This window comes from Juglans regia, chromosome 5 (genome assembly GCF_001411555.2).
Source record: "Juglans regia cultivar Chandler chromosome 5, Walnut 2.0, whole genome shotgun sequence".
NCBI classification, from domain to species: Eukaryota; Viridiplantae; Streptophyta; class Magnoliopsida; order Fagales; family Juglandaceae; genus Juglans; species Juglans regia.
The window spans coordinates 8458587-8478955 of NC_049905.1; the positions used below are offsets into that span (position 1 = coordinate 8458587).

The 20369-nt window shown below is 36.5% G+C and overlaps 2 protein-coding genes across 2 annotated transcripts; both read right to left on the reverse strand.

The window, feature by feature from the left end:
- Positions 1–2896: 2896 nt before the first annotated feature.
- Positions 2897–12462, reverse strand: LOC109002631 (THO complex subunit 4A-like). Its single transcript, XM_018980472.2, has 5 exons — positions 12175–12462; positions 11867–11995; positions 10277–10345; positions 10011–10192; positions 2897–3358 (listed from the first exon to the last, which is right to left on the reverse strand). The coding sequence occupies exons 1-5, from the start codon at positions 12343–12345 to the stop codon at positions 3187–3189; spliced, it is 723 nt and encodes a 240-aa protein (XP_018836017.1). The 5' UTR covers positions 12346–12462; the 3' UTR covers positions 2897–3186.
- A 5661-nt stretch (positions 12463–18123) lies between these two features.
- Positions 18124–19070, reverse strand: LOC109002627 (probable histone H2B.1). Its single transcript, XM_018980465.2, has one exon. It carries the CDS (start codon positions 18981–18983, stop codon positions 18537–18539), a length of 447 nt encoding a protein of 148 aa, XP_018836010.1. The 5' UTR covers positions 18984–19070; the 3' UTR covers positions 18124–18536.
- Between the last annotated feature and the right edge of the window lie 1299 nt (positions 19071–20369).

A 20369-nucleotide genomic window follows, 5' to 3' on the forward strand; every position in this document is an offset into this window, starting at 1 on the left:
GGCGTCGTTTCAAAATGGGATTAATAAAACACCCCCTCCCCCTTTTTCTTCTTCTTCTTCCCTATCTTCTTCTTCCCCATTCCTCTGTTTTCTCCTTTGCAACTCTTCTTCCCAAACTTATGACAGACGACACGGCTTCCCTCTTCCATCACAAAGACGCCGATGGCAGACCAAAGAACCGCACCGATGCACGTCAAGACCAAGACTATCAGTCTTCTCTCTCCCAAGCAATTGTTTTTGACTAGTTCTGAGTATAACCCAACAATGTTGGTCCGGTGTTAGTTTGGCACCAAAACCGCATCGATCCCATTGGTTTTCACCCCTAGTATTTGTGCATAGCACTTTCTTTTGTTGGCTTGTGAGGTTATCAACTTTACGTTCAACATACAAAGTAAGGGTTCTCTTAATAATTTGTAGTCGGAATAATGCACTCAGAATGACTTTTTACCTAATCGTGCACTCTTGGAAGCATTTTGATGTCCATTCGTCCTGGTTTTGCTCCAAAAAATATCTTTAATTCTAAAAACAAATGAATAAAGATCTGTACTAATCTTTAAAATTTTTAGAAAAATGGTCATTCCATTGTATTTCCCGTCAAGAACCCTAACGTAGCTGTTTGTGGTATGACATCATATAGTATAGTAGAGTTATACATCACACACTTGTTGAAGAAAAAAAATAAAAAATAAAAGTATGTTGGGGTAGAGATATTGACTAGAATTTTTCTATGGTAGTGATTGACACGTAGCATACCTATACTCTATTTGCTTGATTTTCTCTTATTTCCTCTAGTGATCAAGGCTTTACCTTAATCAATCAAATGAATAGATGTGTTGTTATTTCAATTGCGAAAAAGAAAAGGGAAAAATGTATTGAAGACGTTTTGGTTCTGGATTGTGACACGGGCATGCATAATAATTCCCAAGTCGAATTAGAGAGTTTTTGGGTCCAGCCATAAAACTGTGTAATATATGTACCTATGGCTTTGGGATGAATTAGAGGAAACGGCCTAATGCAGTGGGTTCATCGGTTTCACGGTTTCGACTGAAAAATATTCGGAGCCGAGATTCAATTTAATTTTGAACCGATGAAACCGACTTTTGTGGGATGGGACAAATCGGGTTGAGCGGGTCATCCGGCTTCTTGTACAGGCTTAAGCGCAATAGCGAGACAGATGTCTGGCTGTCTTTGGCTCTCACAGGAAATGGAGATAAAAGAGTAATGATAAGTTATAGTATAAGTACTGCACATTCATTTTGAAAAAGATTGAAATGTGTGGCACTTGCAAATATCATTCTTCAACAAATAAATAAGCTGGGACCTGCAAATGGTGCAATTACTATGTAGTGCAGCAGCCTGCCATTGTGATAAACATAATCTCCAGACGCACAGAAGCCCACCGGACAATTCAAACTCTATGGTTGTAGAACCTGCAAACAATCCATATGATATGGACAACTTAATTTTAAAAAGCGACTCTTTAGAGATCATCTGAGCTATCCTCAATTGATAAGAATCACTCCCATTGTAAAGACATCAATATATGGAAGGGAAATGCTTCTCCCACGGCTAATGTCCGGCACCGAAATCATTTTCGGAAAATCAACGGGAGGATGACATATCATATGGCATCAGTGGTTCTGTTTGTTTTCAGATAATTGGACACAGACAAGAAGTTTTATGGTCTATGACAACAACTAAACGAAAACAAACTAAAACTGATGTCATTTAAAAAAAAAAAAAAAAAAAAAGGAGGTTTAACATAGCAGGCAATTGAACTCAATCAATCATCCGATAATTAAACTAAAGTCAAACCGATGTAGCCGACACAACAAAGCTTGCAGCCTCACCGTGCAGCCGCAATCCCCCCAAAATTCCCAGAACTACAATATGATGCCAAAAATATGCAGCAATTAGAGGGGGAGATGAAGCCGGGATCAAGCAGCAGCAGAGAAACAACTAAGCAGGCCCATGCTGTCATCTGAGTCTGGAATCATCAACAAGAGGAGATTTGTACAATGCTCTAATATTTGCACAATAATTGGACTCCCTCCACCAAAAAGCAATATTAATATGCATATATTTCACTGAGATTTCACTATCAAACAGCAAATTATTGACTCTTGCTTAGAGAAACAGAGCTGACTCTGATCCCTGATATCAATGTAAACAGAGCTGGTTTCTTGAGAACTATTTACTTTCACAAAGTAGACATGCACACCTTCAGTCCAGAAGGAATATAAGAAACTCCTTCCACAGACAAAGCAGCCTTAGGGCTTGTTTGTTTTCCAAAAACATCTCATCTCATCTCACCTCATTATTACAACTTTCTCAAATCCCCACACAAAATAAAATAAACAATTCAACTTTTTCAAATTCAAAAACAACAATAATATTAAAAAATATATTTTAACAATATTTTATTCAACTTTTTAACTTTAATCTCAACTCATCTCATCTCATCTCATCTCTGAAAACAAACGGGCCCTTAGTGTAGCGAATTATTCTGATGATCAATGTAATTCATACATGTAAACCTCACAACTTAACCCAGGTTCCCTACAGATGCCAAACCTGCTTGTGTTGACACCCATGTCTCCCACCAACAAGGCATCAAAGATCCATACTAATAAACAGGGGAACTAACATTTCCCTGGGCAAAGTTTAGAGAAGACATAACTCAACCAAACCAAAACCCAAAACAGCTAAATCTACAGCATCATAAGAACATGGGATAAAACTTTAACATTATAAGAGTGCACAAAAAGGAGAAAATAGAAAGAGATCTACCTCAATTGAAGTCTCCCAAGTTTTACGAGCAATTGCAAGGAAAAGACGTTGCAGCCACAGTTTTCTTTTAACTGGAGAGAAAATAGTTCCTGCTTGCAAACCCCGATTTGTTGGATGAAGAAAAAGAAGGCGCTAAAGAAGTGAATAAAGTATTGGTTCTGAATACATACTGACAACTATCCATCAACCCACGTATAATTGTATCGAGTCAAAGGAAAAACTCACAATAAACACCCACACCCCTTAGATTCCAACAGCTCTCTACGGGTAGTTGGCGTCTTTTCTCTATGCATGATTTTTAAGAGATACACAAGATAGATGAGGTTGCTGCATAACCATACAGGAAATTGACACAGGAGATTGTATAGTCCAAGCAATAAAACATGATAAATGGCTTCAATTATTCTGCTTTGCTTCCTCATGATACTTCTCCAAATCAGCATCAAGATCTTCTTGAGATAACTTTTCACCACGGCCTCTTCCCTGACTGTGTCCACGACCCCTTCCAAAACCACGTCCACCTCTGCTGCCACGTGGCCGTCCTGGTGCACCAGCTCGACCTTGTCCACTGTTCATTAATTGAAAAAAATCAATCAAGGCTGCCACATATATTCCATAAGCGGCACAGTAGACATACTCGAAGTAGATGTAAATAATCATTTTGAAGTGTAGCTTAACCCTTTAAAAAATTGGTGTATGCCACAATTTTTTTTTAATGACGAGGAATCCCAGAGACTGCAAATGCAAGTCTTCTACCCTGCTAATCTCCGACCCATGTAAGCCACAAAAACTTATTATGTAATTGCTTTATAGTTAATAAACAGTACTTTGATATAATTACTTCAAATTTCATACATTTTCCATCAAGTTCGTACATAGGCAAAACTCATGCTCAACTACCTAAAATAAAACTCTTGTACACCAACCACAGAATCTAAATTTTATATAAGCAACAGCAGAATCCAAATAATGAATACTTTAAAAAATTAAAAGATGCTGCTAAAAAAATTATCATAATAATTTTCGTCCATAATGACAGTCTTGGTCACAATCATACTGCACATGCCACCCTGGGAATGCTTTTTCAATATAAGTAAACAAGTACTATTAATTAAAAATGGGCACCAACTGCCAGTTACAGAAATTATGCCCTATCTACGTAGGCGCATTAGAAACTAAAAAATCATGAAGATTCATGCCATTAAAGTCCACAGCAATTGCCAAAGTACAAAGAGTCCTAAAAAAGAAAATTTTAAGCTCCACCATATAGATCTCTCTGTCTTCAAATGTCCGCTCATTGCGCTCCTGCCACAAGCACCACATGATACAAATCGGAATCATTTTCCAAACCGCTTTAATCTATTGTACCCCTCGAATGGAGGTCCAGCACGCCAACATCTCCACCACAGATTCTGGCATCACCCATTCTAGATCCATTCTTTGAAACATCTCATGCCAGAGAGACCTAGCAACCTCACAATGTAAAAGTAGATGATTCACCAACTCTCCCCCACTTTTACACATGCAACACCAGTCTGTAATGATTATCCTCCTCTTTGACAGATTATCCGTAGTGAAAATCTTGTCTAAGGCAGCTGTCCACACAAAGAAAGAAGCTTTGGGTGGAGTCTTGTTCTTCCAAAACCTTCTTCAAGGAAACTGTGTCTCAGGTTCTTGTGAGAGAACCTTATAAAAGGAACGAACTGTGAAAACCCCTCCCTACAGGAGTCCACCACAAACCATCTTCATGCTGAATATCCGGATGCCACGAATACAACAGACTATACAAATCTACAAGACACTCCACCTCCCAATCTTGTGCCGCCCGGATGAAATTGATATTCCAGTGTATACTCCCACCCGAGATGCACATAACCTCTGCCACTATGGCATCTTTGTCTCTAGCGATCAGGAACAGTATAGGAAACAAATCTTGAAGCGCACTATTACCACACCAAGCATCCTTCCAAAATCTGATCCTGGACCCAGTTCCCAACTGAAAGCGAGTATGAAGATGGAAAGCCTCCCACCCTCTTCTTATATGTTTCCATAGCCCCACTCCATTGGTACCTCTTAACTTCTCTAGTACACCAACCCTCCCCTACACCACCATATTTGTTCTCGATCACAACTTTCTATAAGGCTTCTGGTTCCTTAATATATCGCCACAACCATTTTCCAAGTAACGCCCGATTAAACAATCTCAAATTTCTAATACCCAACCCTCCACTAGAGATAGGACGGCAAACATTCTCCCACTTGACTAAATGAAATTTAAATTCCTCTTTGTAACTTCTCAAGTCTTCCTGCCACACTTGCCGATATAGGAAATAAGGATAAGAAATAAGTAGGTAGATTAGAAAGTGTACTCTTGATCAACGTAATCCGGTCCCCTTTCGACAAATACATTCTCTTCCAGCCTGCCAGTCTCATCTCTATTTTTTCAACTACCGTATCCCAAATCGAGCACGACCTCGAATTTGTACCCAACGGGAGTCCCAGGTACGTCATAGGAAGAGATACTATCTTACACCCCAATATCCCAACCAACTCTTGGGCATTCTGGACTCCCCCAATCAGCATCAACTCAGATTTATCATAGTTCACTTTTAAGCTAGAAACCACTTCAAAACAAAGAAGCAACGCCTTCACAGCACGCAACTGATCTAAATTAGCCTCACACATAATAAGCATATCATCTGCAAACACCAAATGAGAAATAGTAGTAATACCCCTACTCGAGGATCCCACCTGAAAACCTCCTACAAAACCATTAGCCACCAACGCCAAGATCATCCTGCTTAATGCCTCCATAACAATAACAAAAAGTAAATGAGATAACGGATCCCCTTGTCTCAAACCTTGAGAACTCGGAAAGTAACCCTCTAGACTGCCATTGATCAACATAGAGAATCTTGCCGTGGAAATACACCAACTGATCCAAGACCTTCACCTCTCCCCAAAACCACACCTACCGAGTAGATATAGGAGAAAATCCCAATTAACATGATCATACGCCTCCCTGTACTCCCAGCCTTCAATCTATTGTTCAGACATTCATTAGCAATTAGAACCGCATCAAGAATCTGTCTACCCTTTACAAATGCATTTTGAGGCTTAGTTACAATCTTCCTCAACACCACACTTAACCGATTAGCAAGTACTTTAGAAATAATCATGTAAACTCCATTCACCAAGCTAATAGGCCAATAATCCATAATCTCACTAGCTCCCACTTTTTTAGGTATCAAGGCAAAGAAAGTAGTGTTAAGACTTTTCTCAAATTTTCCAACCGAGTACAACTCCTGAAACACCTTCATAAGATCTTCTTTTATCACCTCTCAACATTCCTGAAAAAAATCCCATAGAGAAACCATCGGGTCCGGGAGCCTTGTCTTTTACCATATTTCTTACTACCTCATACACATCTTCCTCCTCAAAAACCCTCTCCAACCTATTTACATCCCCCGTCTCAATAGTGTCAAAAACCATACCATCAAGAGTAGGCCTCCACCCCACTTGCTCAGTAAGGAGCTTCTTAAAGAAATCAACAACATGATCTTTAATAATCTCCTCTTCCCTGCACTCCACCCCCTCAATTTTCAGACCTCAACGTTATTGTTTCTTCTATGCGAGTTTGCGATTTGATGGAAGAACTTCGTACTCCAATCTCCTTCCCTTAACCATAGTGCTCTCGACTTTTGTCGCCAAGAAATTTCTTCTTGTAAAATAATCCTCTCAAGATCTGCAACCAATACAGCCCGTTGTGATTGCTCCTCCTCAGAAAGTGATCTCCCTACTTGGAGTCTTTCTAATTCCTGAATTTCCATCCACTTGGAATTTTTGTTCTCCCTTACGTTTCCAAAAAACTGTTTATTCCACTCCTTTAGGTTCCTTTTTAAGGCTTTCAATTTGTTGGCAAAAATGAAACTGGGCGTACCATTGAACTGATAAGAAATCCACCATTGTTTAACCCTATCCACAAAGCCTTCTGATTTCAGCCACATATTTTCGAATTTAAAGTAACGTCTACCACTATGAATGCCTCCACAATCTAGCAGAGGCCAATGATCCGAATTTAATCGTACCAAACGCTTTTGCCAAATCTTCGGAAAATGACTTTCCCAATCAGGGGAAATTAGAAAGCGACCCAAGCAAACCAAGTCTGGTTATTAGACCATGTGGTTGGGCTCCCTACGAGAGGAAGGTCAACCAAATTCATATCAAAGATACACTCTGAGAACTCCACACTTGCAGGCCTCAATCTTCTTCTTCCTCCTAAGCTTTCACTTGGGAATCTCACAACATTAAACCCCCCCCCCCCCAATACACCATGGAAGATCCCACCAGCTATGCACCCTGCTAATTCATCCCACAATAGTCTTCTGTCAACGTCTAGATTTGGTCCATATACACCTGCAAAAGCCTATAAGAAATCATCGGACACATTTTTTAAAGAACACGCTATCATATATCTCCCTATATATTCCTCCACTTTCTCCACTACCCGCCTATCCCACATCACCACAATTCCTCCCGATGCCCCTATTGATGCCAAATATACCCAATCCACATGAATACCGCTCCATAAACTTCGCACAATCTTCCTATTTATCATTTTCATCTTCATCTCCTGTAAACAAACAATGTCTGCTTTCTACTCACGAAGCAAGTTCTGAACTCAGTGGCACTTATCTACCTCGTTAAGCCCACGCACATTCCAAGACACAATCTTAGGCTTCATTTGGGAACAGCTAGCCCCTTCCCTTTTACCCTACTCCTACTAGAGCTTCCCTCTGAATTCATCGACCATGCCAATTTTTTGAGCTCCCGAATTTTCTTCAAATCCCCCTTTCTTTTTTGTTGATGTCCAGCATCCATAGCAGCTAATAATGCTATGAACTGCTCTTCATACCCCTCACAATTAATCCCCAAATAATGTTCAATTTCTTTCACCTTATTAATGACCCAATTTGATGCTTGGTTTGAATAACAGTAGTTCAAAGGAATAGGAATCCCCCTCCTGTTAATATGATAATTTTGAAACTCCTCACCCACCGAAATCCCATCCTAGCCCACCTGATCTCTTGCCTCAGAGATAAAAAATTCATCCTCCACCAAATGCATAAGCATCTGATCACAAGCCTCAGGGAGAAAAAACTCATCCTCCACCAAGTGCATAAAGTCGACCGAATCATCATCCTCCCCAGCCACCTCGAAATCCATGTTTTTAATTTCGTACCGTACCGGCCGGTACGGCCGAAATTTTTCGTTTCGGCCGTCCGGCCGGTACAGGTACTAGATATATACCGTACCGGCCAAAATACCGGCCGATACCTGCCGTTTCGGCTTAAATTTCGGCCTGTACCAGCCTATATTTCGGCCGGTACCGGCCGATATTTCGGCCTGTGTTTTTTTTTTTTCGTTTTTTCAAACTACAAGTTTATTTTTTGACCCCCAATTTAGATTAGACTATTTATAATTTATATGTATGTATGTATTTATATATAATTTATTCATATATAAACTATTATTTTAGAATATAATTGTTATATATATTTATATATATAATTTATTCATATATCGACTATCCCGAAACGGTACCGGTACCGAAATATTTCGTTCCAGTGTCTTGACCGGTACGCCATCCGGTACGGTATTCAAAACATTGCTCGAAATCCTCATACAACTTGACAGACAAGTTCGCCGAAGCCACACCCACATCTCCTCTAGTCATCAGCGACGTCTGAGCTTCCTTCAGGGGAGAGAAACGCGTTCCAAACTCCACCATCGCCTTTTGTGCTCAGTACACCGGCGGACCATCATCAGCGACCTCCATCACATCCGTCAGCGACGTCTGTGCCCCCTCCCCTTGGGCCTCCGCCGAGGCAAGCTTTCCGCCACGAAGCCTAGACTGTGCAACTCGGCGGAACACGTTGGGTTAGGGTTCACAAAGCAACTTGAATTTGCCATGGGCTGAGGCAAGCTTGACCCGATCCCAAGCCCATCACAACGGGCCCTGGGCTTAGACGACCCAGCCCCTGACGCTTGCTGCTTGGCCTTAGATTGAATAGGCCCACCCTTTTGACGCCACACAGCCCTTCCCAAGCTTAATTTTCTGCCAGGCCTCCCTCTGGGCTCTTCTAAGCCCATCTCCCGTTGCCTTCTTCTTTTCATTTAAGTCCCCATTTTCATCCCTTACCTTAAACAGACCGACAACATCGAGTATTTTAGCCATACCCCTCTGCAGAAGCCATAACTGCCCTTGCACCTCCAACAGCATCCTACGGACCTCCCATGCCTCCTGACATGCCACAGGACTTCTGCCATTGGAATGGCTCATCGCACCATATGGCTCGCAACGCCCATGTCCCCTAACAGAGCCCCTCACACCTTCGTCTCCTTTCCTCGCCACCTTCGGCAGTGACAACACCTCCTTATGCGACTGAGATTGGAGCCTCATCTCCCCTTTAAAAACATTCGACTGACCTCCAACAGAATACTCCTTTCTCTGTTCTAACAAAGCCTCCCTCATCTTCCTCTATCCCCACTCATTCTCACCCTCTAGAATGCATAAGACATTTCTTCTCCCCCCCCCTGGTTGTACTCTGCAACCTCAAGGTATCTCCCTCTACGATTTGAGCATCGCTGAGCAATAAGACTACAATAACCTTCTCTTGTTGCTTGATACACCTCCTTTCTTCCTCCTTACAAGCTCTCCTCTAACACCATCCCCAACCACTGCAATGAAGATGGACCTAAAAGAACCGCATGTTCTGTCTTCCATTTTCTTTCGGTAAGTCGCAGCAGTCCACCCCCAACCTTTGACAGAATAAAACGTTTGGATTCAATCACCACCTCTTCATGACCACCCATTTTAGTCACCACAAGAACTCAAAGATAAAGCAACACCATCAACGGAAAAAAAAACGATGTAGTACTTAGCACGAAAAAAAATCCATGTGTACGGAGAGAGAATTTTAGGTGAGAGAAAATGGTTGAAGCTACTCACCACCCTGGGAATGCTACGAAACTAATAATCATCACAAGTAAGCATAGACCCAAAGCATTGCAAACACAACCAAAAAAAAAAACTTCTTTTTATTAGCACCACTGGGACAAAGTCCTAACTAACCCAGGGACATGACCAAAAAACACTCGCACCATTAAAATAAAATTTATGAGCAAAACAGTTCACAAATTTGTCAGATGGTGCATACCCTCTGGGGATTGCATTTGAATTTCCAAAAGTCCCATTAGTTGCTGGAGGTGCAGCAGGTGTTGCAATGTTTGTTCCCACAATCTCTATCTTCATCGGTTTCCCATCAAGCTGTACATTGTTGTATCTCTTGACAGCAGCCACAGCATCTCCTCGTCTCGAGAATACTACTTCAGCAGTTCCCTAAGAAAAAGAGTTTTTCTAAACTACAGCGGGACGAAAAGAATCCATCATCAGGACCTACTTATGCCAAACTTGACTAGATACCTTCGATCTCCCGCTTCTATCATAATGGATTGAATACCGTTTAAGGTCACCAACTTCAGCAAACAGTTCCTGCACAAGTTTAAATTACACATAAATGTCAAGAGACTCGGAACATATAAAAAACAGGAGGCAACTCCCACTACCTCAAATAAATAATTAGAAATAAAATTATAACATTTAGGATGAGAGTAATTCCCCTGGAGGGATAAAGACCTGCTAGATTTCATAGGGCAATGTACTGGGCGGATTTCTCTACCATAATAATCATATTAAATTAGAATTTGAAAGCAATAAAATGCTGATGAGATTTTATGAACATCTCATTTAAGAAAATGTTTAAAATGTTTAATGAGTGGCTTTATCTGTTTTTATTCTATTGCACAATTTTATGAATATGCAGAAACAGACATACAAATTCCATGAAGAAATAAACAAATGAGAAGTTAAAAAAAACAAAACATAGGCGGCATCTCGCAAGGGTCAAAACCTTGAGAGATCTACCTCCAGTGCAAACATTGACCCACTAAATATTGCCAACAAAATCTGTCCTAAAAGATGTCCACCGAAGCAGGACACTTAAACGAGAAATGTGAACCCAAGAAAGAAAAGAATTAAATAAGTGCGAAAGGTTGGCTCAGATATGCAGGATAAATTTGAGGACACCATAGAAACAAAATTTGGTATCCAGTCCAAATTCTATCAAGAATGATCATCTTGATTCTTAACAGACATTGATACCAAACCAAAAACCTTCTTTAACATGTACGATGCACGCAAGAATGAGGTTTATAGAACCAAACAAAAATAAAGTTTTCTGCCAATCCTTCCAAAATAAAAATACCACAGAATACCCTATGCCCATGTTTCTGACATAATAAACAACATCATTAGAAGGAAGCTTTCCTAAAAACCAAACCGTCCAACTATGACTTAAAATTCTCGCCACTAACTGTTGCCCAACTAAACAAAATGTCAAACACAAACAATAGAATCACAAGTAGTTAAATTATACTCTGTCAACTATTAAGTCATATGATAAACCAAATCATCCACCTGGACAGCACGCTCCCACACAACATAAACACACAAGTACTGCTATTTTTGTATTAAGTAACGCCAAAAGATATTGAACAAACACAAATTAAAAACAGAACTCTGTGTCTCTATATTACACCTTCATTCAATCAATCTCCTAAGCAAACATTTCTTTTGGATAGTTACGCTAGCCAGTTTTCGGTTCGGGGTGAGTTTTGTTTGCCAACCTATGGCAACATAATGGCATTTTAATCACCTGAGACTCGGTGAAAATTACCCGCTTAGCACATCTATCGAAATCTGCCGTCAAATACGTGGAGAAAAAGTTGAGATTTTTACTTCTTAGGGATTTGTAAAAATTATAACGGATGTAAATAGATCGGATGGTATTACTATTAACATACCACAGGTATGAAAAAAAGCGCAAGTTACCATTTTTTTTTCGATTGAACCAATCAAACAGACAAGACTACGAAAGAGAAAACTGAAGGAGAGCAAGAGCACATTTTAGCACCAACAATTGAAATTCCAAATTAAAAAATAAATAAAAGATACCTTAAGGTCCTCGTTCGAAACACCGTAATCAAGATTGGATAAAAAGAGCTTGGTCCCAGTCTCTATAGCAGAAGATCGACCCAAATTCTCTTCCCTATACAAATCGTGCTGCCACGTCGTCTCAGGTGCCTAATTTCACCAAAGGAAGAATCTTAAGAACAAGTCGTAGCGACGACGGAATGAAAGAAAAAATCAAATTTTATGAAAATTCAGATATATGGGAAGAAACTATGAGCAAATTACAGGCAGAGGAATCGAAGCATGAGAAGAGAGAAATAAAGGGAACAGATCGGAACCCTAAGTCACACCTTAACGGCGGCATAAGGAGCCGTACGGTTGGCAACGCGGTTAGGGAAGCGGCGGGCGGGTCCAGGACCAGGACTGGATGCTCGGTTACGGCCTCTGCCGCTGCCGCTGCCGGACTTTTTGTTGGTCTTGATGATGTCGTCAAGGGCCATGTCTAAAGCTGTCGACGACATTTTTCCACAGAGAGAGAGAGAGAGAGAGAGGTAACGAAGAAGTGGAAAGATTGGAGGAGAGATGATGGAGTCGATGGACACTCAAAAATCAAAATGTATACAATCTAGTATTAGGTCGTCGCAGTAAAGTCTTCGCTGTAACAAAATTGTTTCGTGGGGATGAGGCTGAGCCTTCGACAACAAGCTGTTGCCGTTTTGTAGTTGGGTACTTTGATTTTACATTTAATTAATGAAATTGGGCTGTGCTGCGCATAAGCCGGAAGCCGCAGCACACCACAGCTAAATTTTTTTTTTTTTTTTTTTTCACTCAATACATTGAGTGTGCGGTGGCTGATGTATACAGTAGGCTGATATTTATATTTTCTCAATAAAATTATACCATAATATTAAAAATATCTTTCTATTACTTAAAAGTTTCTATGTTTATTATTATTTATTACTGTTCATAAACAGTAATATACTGTTCATCAACAGTAATAAACAATAAAGCAGATTTTTTTTTCTTCGTATATTTTTTTCATATATCTTATTACTGTTCATCATACTGTTTATGAACAGTAAAGAATTTTTTTTTCTGTTTTTTTTTTGTTTGTCTATGTAAATGCCAATGTGTGACGTAATACCGCAATCGTGCGTAGGGAATGAGAGAGAGGAAGAAAGAAAAAATGGAAAAAAAATAATGATTTTTGAGTTTTAAATGAATAGTAAATAAGTTATTTTTTTTTTCTTCGCATGTTTTTTTTCGCATATCCTATTACTGTTTATTACTGTTTATCAACAGTATGATAAACAGTAATGAACACAAATTTTTTTTTTTTTTTGTTCGTGTGAATGCCAATGTGCGACGTAATACTACAATCGTGCGTGGGGAATGAGAGAGAAGGAAAAAGAAAAAGTGGGGAAAAATATTAGTTTTTGAGTTTTAAATTCCAATCCTTCATCTAATCTTTAGATTTAATCTAACGGTAAAAGTTTAAATATCGATTTAAACTAACATAAAATAGATAATTAAAATATAAATATTCTATCATACATTTAAAATTAATTTCAATTTATAAAATATTAATTTTTCATTATTAAATAAAAGATAAAATTTTACTGAATATTTTTAAGAGAATAATATTATATCATACACTAAAAATCAATTTTAATTTATAAAATACTAATTTTTCATCATTAAATAAATGATGAAATTTTATTGTATATTTTGAAGAGAAATTAACAATAAAGCAGCTTTTTTTTTTTCTTCGCATGTTTTTTTCGCATATCTTATTATTGTTCATCAATAGTATGATGAACAGTAAAGAGATTTTTTTTTTTGTTTTTTTTGTTTATCCGTGTGAATGTCAATGTGCGACATAATACAGCAATCGTGCGTAGGGAATGAGAGAGAGGAAGAAAGAAAAAGTATGAAAAAATATTAATTTTTGAGTTTTAAATGAACAGTAAAGAAGCTTTTTTTTTTCTTCGCATGTTTTTTTCCGTATATTATATTACTGTTCATCAATAAGTATGATGAACAATAATAAACAGTAATTTTTTTTTTTTTTTGGTTTGTCCGTGTGAATGTCAATGTGCGACGTAATACCACAATCGTGCGTGGGGATAAGAGAGAGAGAAAAAAAAGAAAAGTGAGGAAAAATATTGGTTTATGAGTTTTAAATTTCAACACTTCATTTTTAATCTTCAGATTTAATCTAACGGTAGAAGTTTAAATATCGATTTAAACTAACATAAAATTGATAATTAAAATATAAATATTCTATCATACACTAAAAATCAACTTTAATTTATAAAATACTAATTTTTCATCATTAAATAAATGATGAAATTTTACTATATATTTTTAAGAGAAAAAAACTATCTAATTAATTTGAATTTTTAATATAATTTAAATTTCATAATAAATGATGAACATAAATAAATAATAATTTGATTCTTATACATTAGACTATTTTAATATTCGAAATTACACTTTATTTTTTTCTTCAATTTGACAGATGTGGCAACCGTGTTTTTTTTTATCAATTAGAAAATCCTACGTCATATAGGATTTTACACAAGTACCACTAATTTCAAAGTAACCAAGTCCATTCTAAAGATCAGCGCAATCACTGAATCAAATAAATAGCAAAAACAGAAAAAAAAAATATATATGAACTAATTAATTACTGTCGTCTGGCTGATCTGACGCTTCTGTCATTGCTGATCTTACTATACTAGGATGCCAATTAACCTTTTATATATGTGTACGTATATATATCTCTTTATATTTAAAAGTATGTATTGTCTGATGAATAGTAAGATGAACAGTAATAAACAATGATAAACAATATTTTTATTTTACGCTTCCCTTCTTCGTCCATCTCTACATCTTCAAAGCAATCCTCTTTACAAAATCACCACAAAATATCACAAAAATTATTACAAGAGAACTGCTAGAGCTACCGAAAAAGTAGTCCGAAAATATGTCCTGAATGTGTATTTCACTTTTTTATTTTTATTTTTATTTTTATTTTTTTTCATGTATTTTTTTAATCATCATAAACATTTTTAAAAAAAATAAAAAATTCACAACATCATTAAAAAACAATTCTTTAATCACTAGGTAAAAAAAAAATGTGAGAGAGGGAGAAAGAGAAAGTGAGACCAAAATGAAACTTTTGAGGATTTAAATCTAATCCTTCATCATAACTCTCCAAATTTGATCAAATGGTAAAAATTTAAATACTGATTTAAATTAATTTAAAATAGATAATTAACATATAAATATCATATCGTAAATAAATTATCAAATTTAATTTATAAAATACTAATATTTCATCATTAAATAAATGATGAAATTTTGTTAAATATTTTTTAAAAAATATAACTATATAAATAATTAGAGTTTTAACATAATTTAAATATAATAATATTCCTAATTAACTAAATAGAACTGCTATAACTAAATAAAAATTAGCCTGAAAATATATCCTGAATGTGTATTTCATTTTTTTATTTTTATTTTTTTTCATGTATTTTTTTAATCATCATAAACATTTTTAAAAAAATAAAAAATTTACAACATCATTAAAAAAATATTTCCTCAATCACTAGATTAAAAAAGATTAAAAAAGATTTTTCAAATCTAAAAATAAAAATAATATGAAAAAAATATATTCTAACAATATTTTATTCAATATTTAATTTTTATCTCAATTTATCTTATTTTATCTTAATTCAAATTATCTTACTATTATTTACAAATTTTATTAATATTATTCTCAAAATTTTTATTCCATCTCAACTCTCGAGCTTATCCTTAAATAGATAAGTTTCACCTAAAACACAGTAAGCTTTTTATATACTCAGCTAGCCTCGTATAATCTCCTGGTGCTCACCTACATGGCCATCACTTTAATAACCTCACCAAGACGGTAAATTATAAATTTATTATTTTAAAATTTTTTTAAAATGAAAAGGTAATTAAGTAAAATTTATGGAAAAATAAAAATAAACCTACAACACTTTTTTCAATAGTTAAGTTATTAGGATCGGGTGACGGGTGGCCCTCCTCAATAGGACGGTCGAACGCGAAAGATTGCCAGCCGAAGGTTGCTGAGGGAAATCCTTACGAGATTAACTTCAAACGGGGGTGTAAAAGTAAAACTCCTTTTTACACCATCCAATACAAAACTGCGTCATAACTCCACCAAAAAGAATTTCCAGGCCTGCCTCTCACAATCTTACCTCCCGTCCCCTTTACAGTAATTCTTTGCTTGGATTTGAGAATCTGGAGTAGGAGGTAGGAATTATTTAGACAGTGAGGTGATATGAGATAATTTTAGATAAATTGAAAAAAATATTATTATAATATTATTATTTTTTTAAGATTTAAAAAAAATTATTTATTATATTTTATATAAAAATTTAAAAAAATTATAATAATGATATGAATTAAGATAATTTCTGTATCCAAACGAGTTAAATTTCAAAAAACCGGTCTACTCTTATTTGAGAGAGGGAGAGAGAGGGAGATTTGGCTTCATGGATTTTTCTTTATTAGCTACATGGTTTTAGTGATTGATCTTATTTAGATCTCGTTTGAATAGTGAGATGAAATAAAATAATTTTAAATTAAAATTAAAAATTAAATAAAATATTATTAAAATATTTTTATTTAGATATTTAAAAAAATTAAATTATTTATTATATTTTACATGAAATTTTAAAAAAATTATAATGAAACCTTCTGTTCAAACCCTAATCTCATTGTTTCTTTGGATTGGCTGTCAACTGATGATCTCTAAGAAAATATGTGCATTAATTATTTTGCAGTTTCCAAGATGAAAACCAGATCTAGAACCACTTTGGCTGTTCTTCTTCTCTTGTTCCTTCCGGCTTGCTGGACAAATTGACTCAAAGGAACGGCGATCTACTGTCAGAAAATATTATCTCCATGGTAACTCTGAGTTAAGGACACCAGTAATAGTATTGTCGCACTAAAGAACTACATGGATGCTCATTAGTATTTTGGTGAGATTGGAATCGGTACTCCTTCTCAAAAGTTCACTTTGATATTCAACGCTGGAAGTTCTTATCTTTGGGTGCCCTCTTCCAAGTGTTATTTCTCAGTAAGCATCTTTAATATTTTTTCTCAATGGATTTTCATTGCGATTGGTTGGGAAGGACCAAAGTTGACACTATTGTGTTTTGGTCCAGGTTGCTTGCTTTTTTCACTCAAGCATTGCATGTAAGCATCTTTGGTGCTTTTTTCACACGCTCTTGAAAATGGATACCTCATGGAGCAGTTCATAGCCTTGCATTTTCTATAAACATCATCAGTACGTGCCACAAATATAATTTTGCTTTCATCTACACTTAAAACATTTTTTTACTTTTACTTGGAAGAGTCAGAGAGAGAGAGCCTCCAGATTCAGTAGAGCAACTTTCTGTGGGTGTGGGTATTGAAAATTTGGCTCTCAAGTGTCCAACATAACTAAGACATGAAGGAGAAGAGATGATGAGCAACAGAAGGAAACAAAGCATATCCAAGCATTGCAGTTTGAAGGAGTAACACAAAACACATTTTTGGCTGAAAATCTGAAACCACTCCATCCTGCATTACTTTCAAGAACATTCGTGGAAGATGCTATAGACATGAGAAACATACGTTCAATTGCAAACATAATCCAGAATGTGATAAAGAAGCCCAGCACAACCTTCACCTGTCTTACGACTTAGGTTTTGTTTCCAACGCCACGCAGATCATAGAATTTGGACCAAAACTGCTTCTTTTAACCTAGGAGCGACAGAAACTTCACAAACAAGAAAGAAAGTGGCTTTCAAAAAGACATTTAAGTTCATTGTGATCCCAGAATGAAATACCAACTAGAAAAGTACAGCATACAAAGTATCCATTTTGGGCCATATCTATGGCTCTCATCATAACTCTCATCATAAATTACTAAATATCATTTGTAAAAATGCATCATCCTCATCCAACTGAACAAAAAACACAGATTCCGGAGTATTATTCTAGAGTTCTACTCTGCACGATGCCCTACTTCAACACCATTATTTATCCTTAAACCTGAGGAAGCAAATGGCGTCCACAATTCACCTACTCATCAAAGTATTGCACATTCCGACTGCTGTGGTAACTCAGAGAACTTTGTAAATATATATATACACATATAGTCACTTCAACACATCTCATAGAAACTCCATTCATCATTCCCCGAAACCCCATCATGGACATCCAAACAATGTTTCCAGAAAGATTAACAAAAGCCAAAAATCAAACGAACAATGCTTACATTGAACAGCACCGATAGAACGATACAATTATGACATTGTCCCCCGCTCAAACAAACCAAGCTTACAATGATATCCCGATTAGTCCCCGCTTACGAGAAAAACACACAGCGGGAGAATTTTAGAGAAGTTATAGTCTCACTGAAATTACCATAAAAAATAAATAAACTAAAAGAAAAACAGATAATTTGGTAAAAACATAAGCTTTTCCATTCCATCTTAAAGCATATAAGGTACTTACATCCCCACGTACATCTTCTACTTCAAAGCAAAAGATTAAAAGAAAAAAAAAAAGGGGGATGAAGGCATAGAGAATAATGCGAAACCCTATCCCTAACCCTAACTTTCACCCCCCAATTTCGCCACAAACCCTAACCTTACAACCGTACAATTCAAGAGCTAGTGAATTTGGTGACGGCCTTGGTCCCTTCAGAGACGGCGTGCTTAGCCAACTCACCAGGCAGCACGAGGCGCACTGCGGTCTGGATCTCCCGGGAGGTGATCGTAGGCTTCTTGTTGTATCTGGCCAGCCGCGAAGCCTCCTGGGCGAGCTTCTCGAAGATGTCGTTAATGAAACTGTTCATGATCCCCATAGCCTTGCTTGAGATCCCAATGTCGGGATGGACCTGCTTGAGCACCTTGAATATGTAGATCTTATACGTCTCAACGCTCTTCTTGGTCCGCTTCTTCTTTTTATCACCGGCAACGGCTCCGCCTTCCTTCGGGAGCTTCTTTCCGGCTTTTGGCTTCTTCTCGGCCGGAGCCTTCTCCGCAACCGTGGATTTCTTCTCCTCCGCTGGCTTCTTCTCCGCTGGCTTCTTGTCGGCTTTAGGGGCCATCGGAAATTTCCTTCTTTTTTCTCTTGAAACAAACCAAAACTTCAAACTTCAGAGAGGGGAGAGCGAGTTAGTTGAGATACGTGAGATGGAAATGACTGTAAGTTGTTCTTTCGTATTTATAAAGATGTAAGGTCGGTTCTGAATGGACAATTGGAGAAGCCACGGATCGATGACATGGCAAGACGAGGAATGTCGATTTATATCCGTACAAATTGGGAATCGACGGTTGAAATGAGATGTGCGAAGCGGTTTATTGTTGTTCTGATTGGGGGAGAGCTAACTGCGCAGATAGATGACGTGGTACATATTGGCCGTCCGATTCGCTGAAATAGAAATGTGGATCGGCGGTTAGGAAAGATCATAGTCTTCATTTCGATCACCATCCTTCTAGTTTGTTTCACATACTCATTGATAAATTTTACGAAGGCTACATTGTTAGAAAAAAAAATATATATTACATTAAAGTTTAGATTCAGATATAAGATAATATAGTTTAAGATTAAAGATAAAATTTTAAAAAAATATTATTTTAATATTATTTTAAAATTTAAAAAAATTGAATTGTTTATTAAATTTTTTGTAAAATTTTAATAAAATTATAATAACGAGATAAAATGAGATAAAATATTTTTTGAATTCAAACAGAGTCTAAGATTATTGTCATAAAAAATGAATTTTACATTAAAAAAAATGATCGGATAAAGTAATAGATAAGATTGAAAGTTGAGACTTTTGAATATGTAAAACAAAAAATAATAAAAATACTATTTGAATGGTTTAACCAAACTTATAGATAATCTAATGTATGAGAACTAGATAAATTAAATTAATTAATATATATATAATGACGAGACGAGATGAAATGAAATATTTAAATATTTTTTCAAGTTAAATTTTAACCAGAAAAAATACATAAACCGATGTAATGTTATTTGCCCCTTCCTACGCGCCATGCTTTTCCAAGTTGCAACACATGCTTTGCTTCAGAAATAATAGGATGGGCAAGACCCTAAAGTAGAATGCAAAAAATCTGATTTTGAAAGATATTTGGCATATTTTGAGGTTGCGTTTGGATGTTGAAGTGAGTTGAGTTGAGTTGAGATGATAAAATATTGTTAAAATATTATTTTTTAATATTATTATTATTTTGAGATTTGAAAAAATTGAATTATTTATTATATTTTATGTTGGGATTTAAAAAAATTATAATGATGAATTGAGAGATATTTAGTAACCAAACGAAGCCTGAATTCTCATGATTCTCATCCCCCCATGAAATTTTGAAGTGCACATTTTTTGAAAATTACACCAATGCACTTTACGTTCCGCACCACGTTGATCGCGCCAAAACCTTGCAAACATACCTCCAAGCTCTTTACAAATAAA

Coding starts and splice junctions, on each gene's coding strand:
- LOC109002631 (XM_018980472.2), bottom strand. CDS start 12,345: ATGTCGTCGACAGCTTTAGACATGGCCCTTGACGACATCATCAAGACC. Junction 10,346..11,866: donor TTTCGAACGAGGACCTTAAG/GTATCTTTTATT, acceptor AAACTTGTGCAG/GAACTGTTTGCTGAAGTTGG. Junction 3,359..10,010: donor TCAAATGCAATCCCCAGAGG/GTATGCACCATC, acceptor ATTAATGAACAG/TGGACAAGGTCGAGCTGGTG.
- LOC109002627 (XM_018980465.2), bottom strand. CDS start 18,983: ATGGCCCCTAAAGCCGACAAGAAGCCAGCGGAGAAGAAGCCAGCGGAG.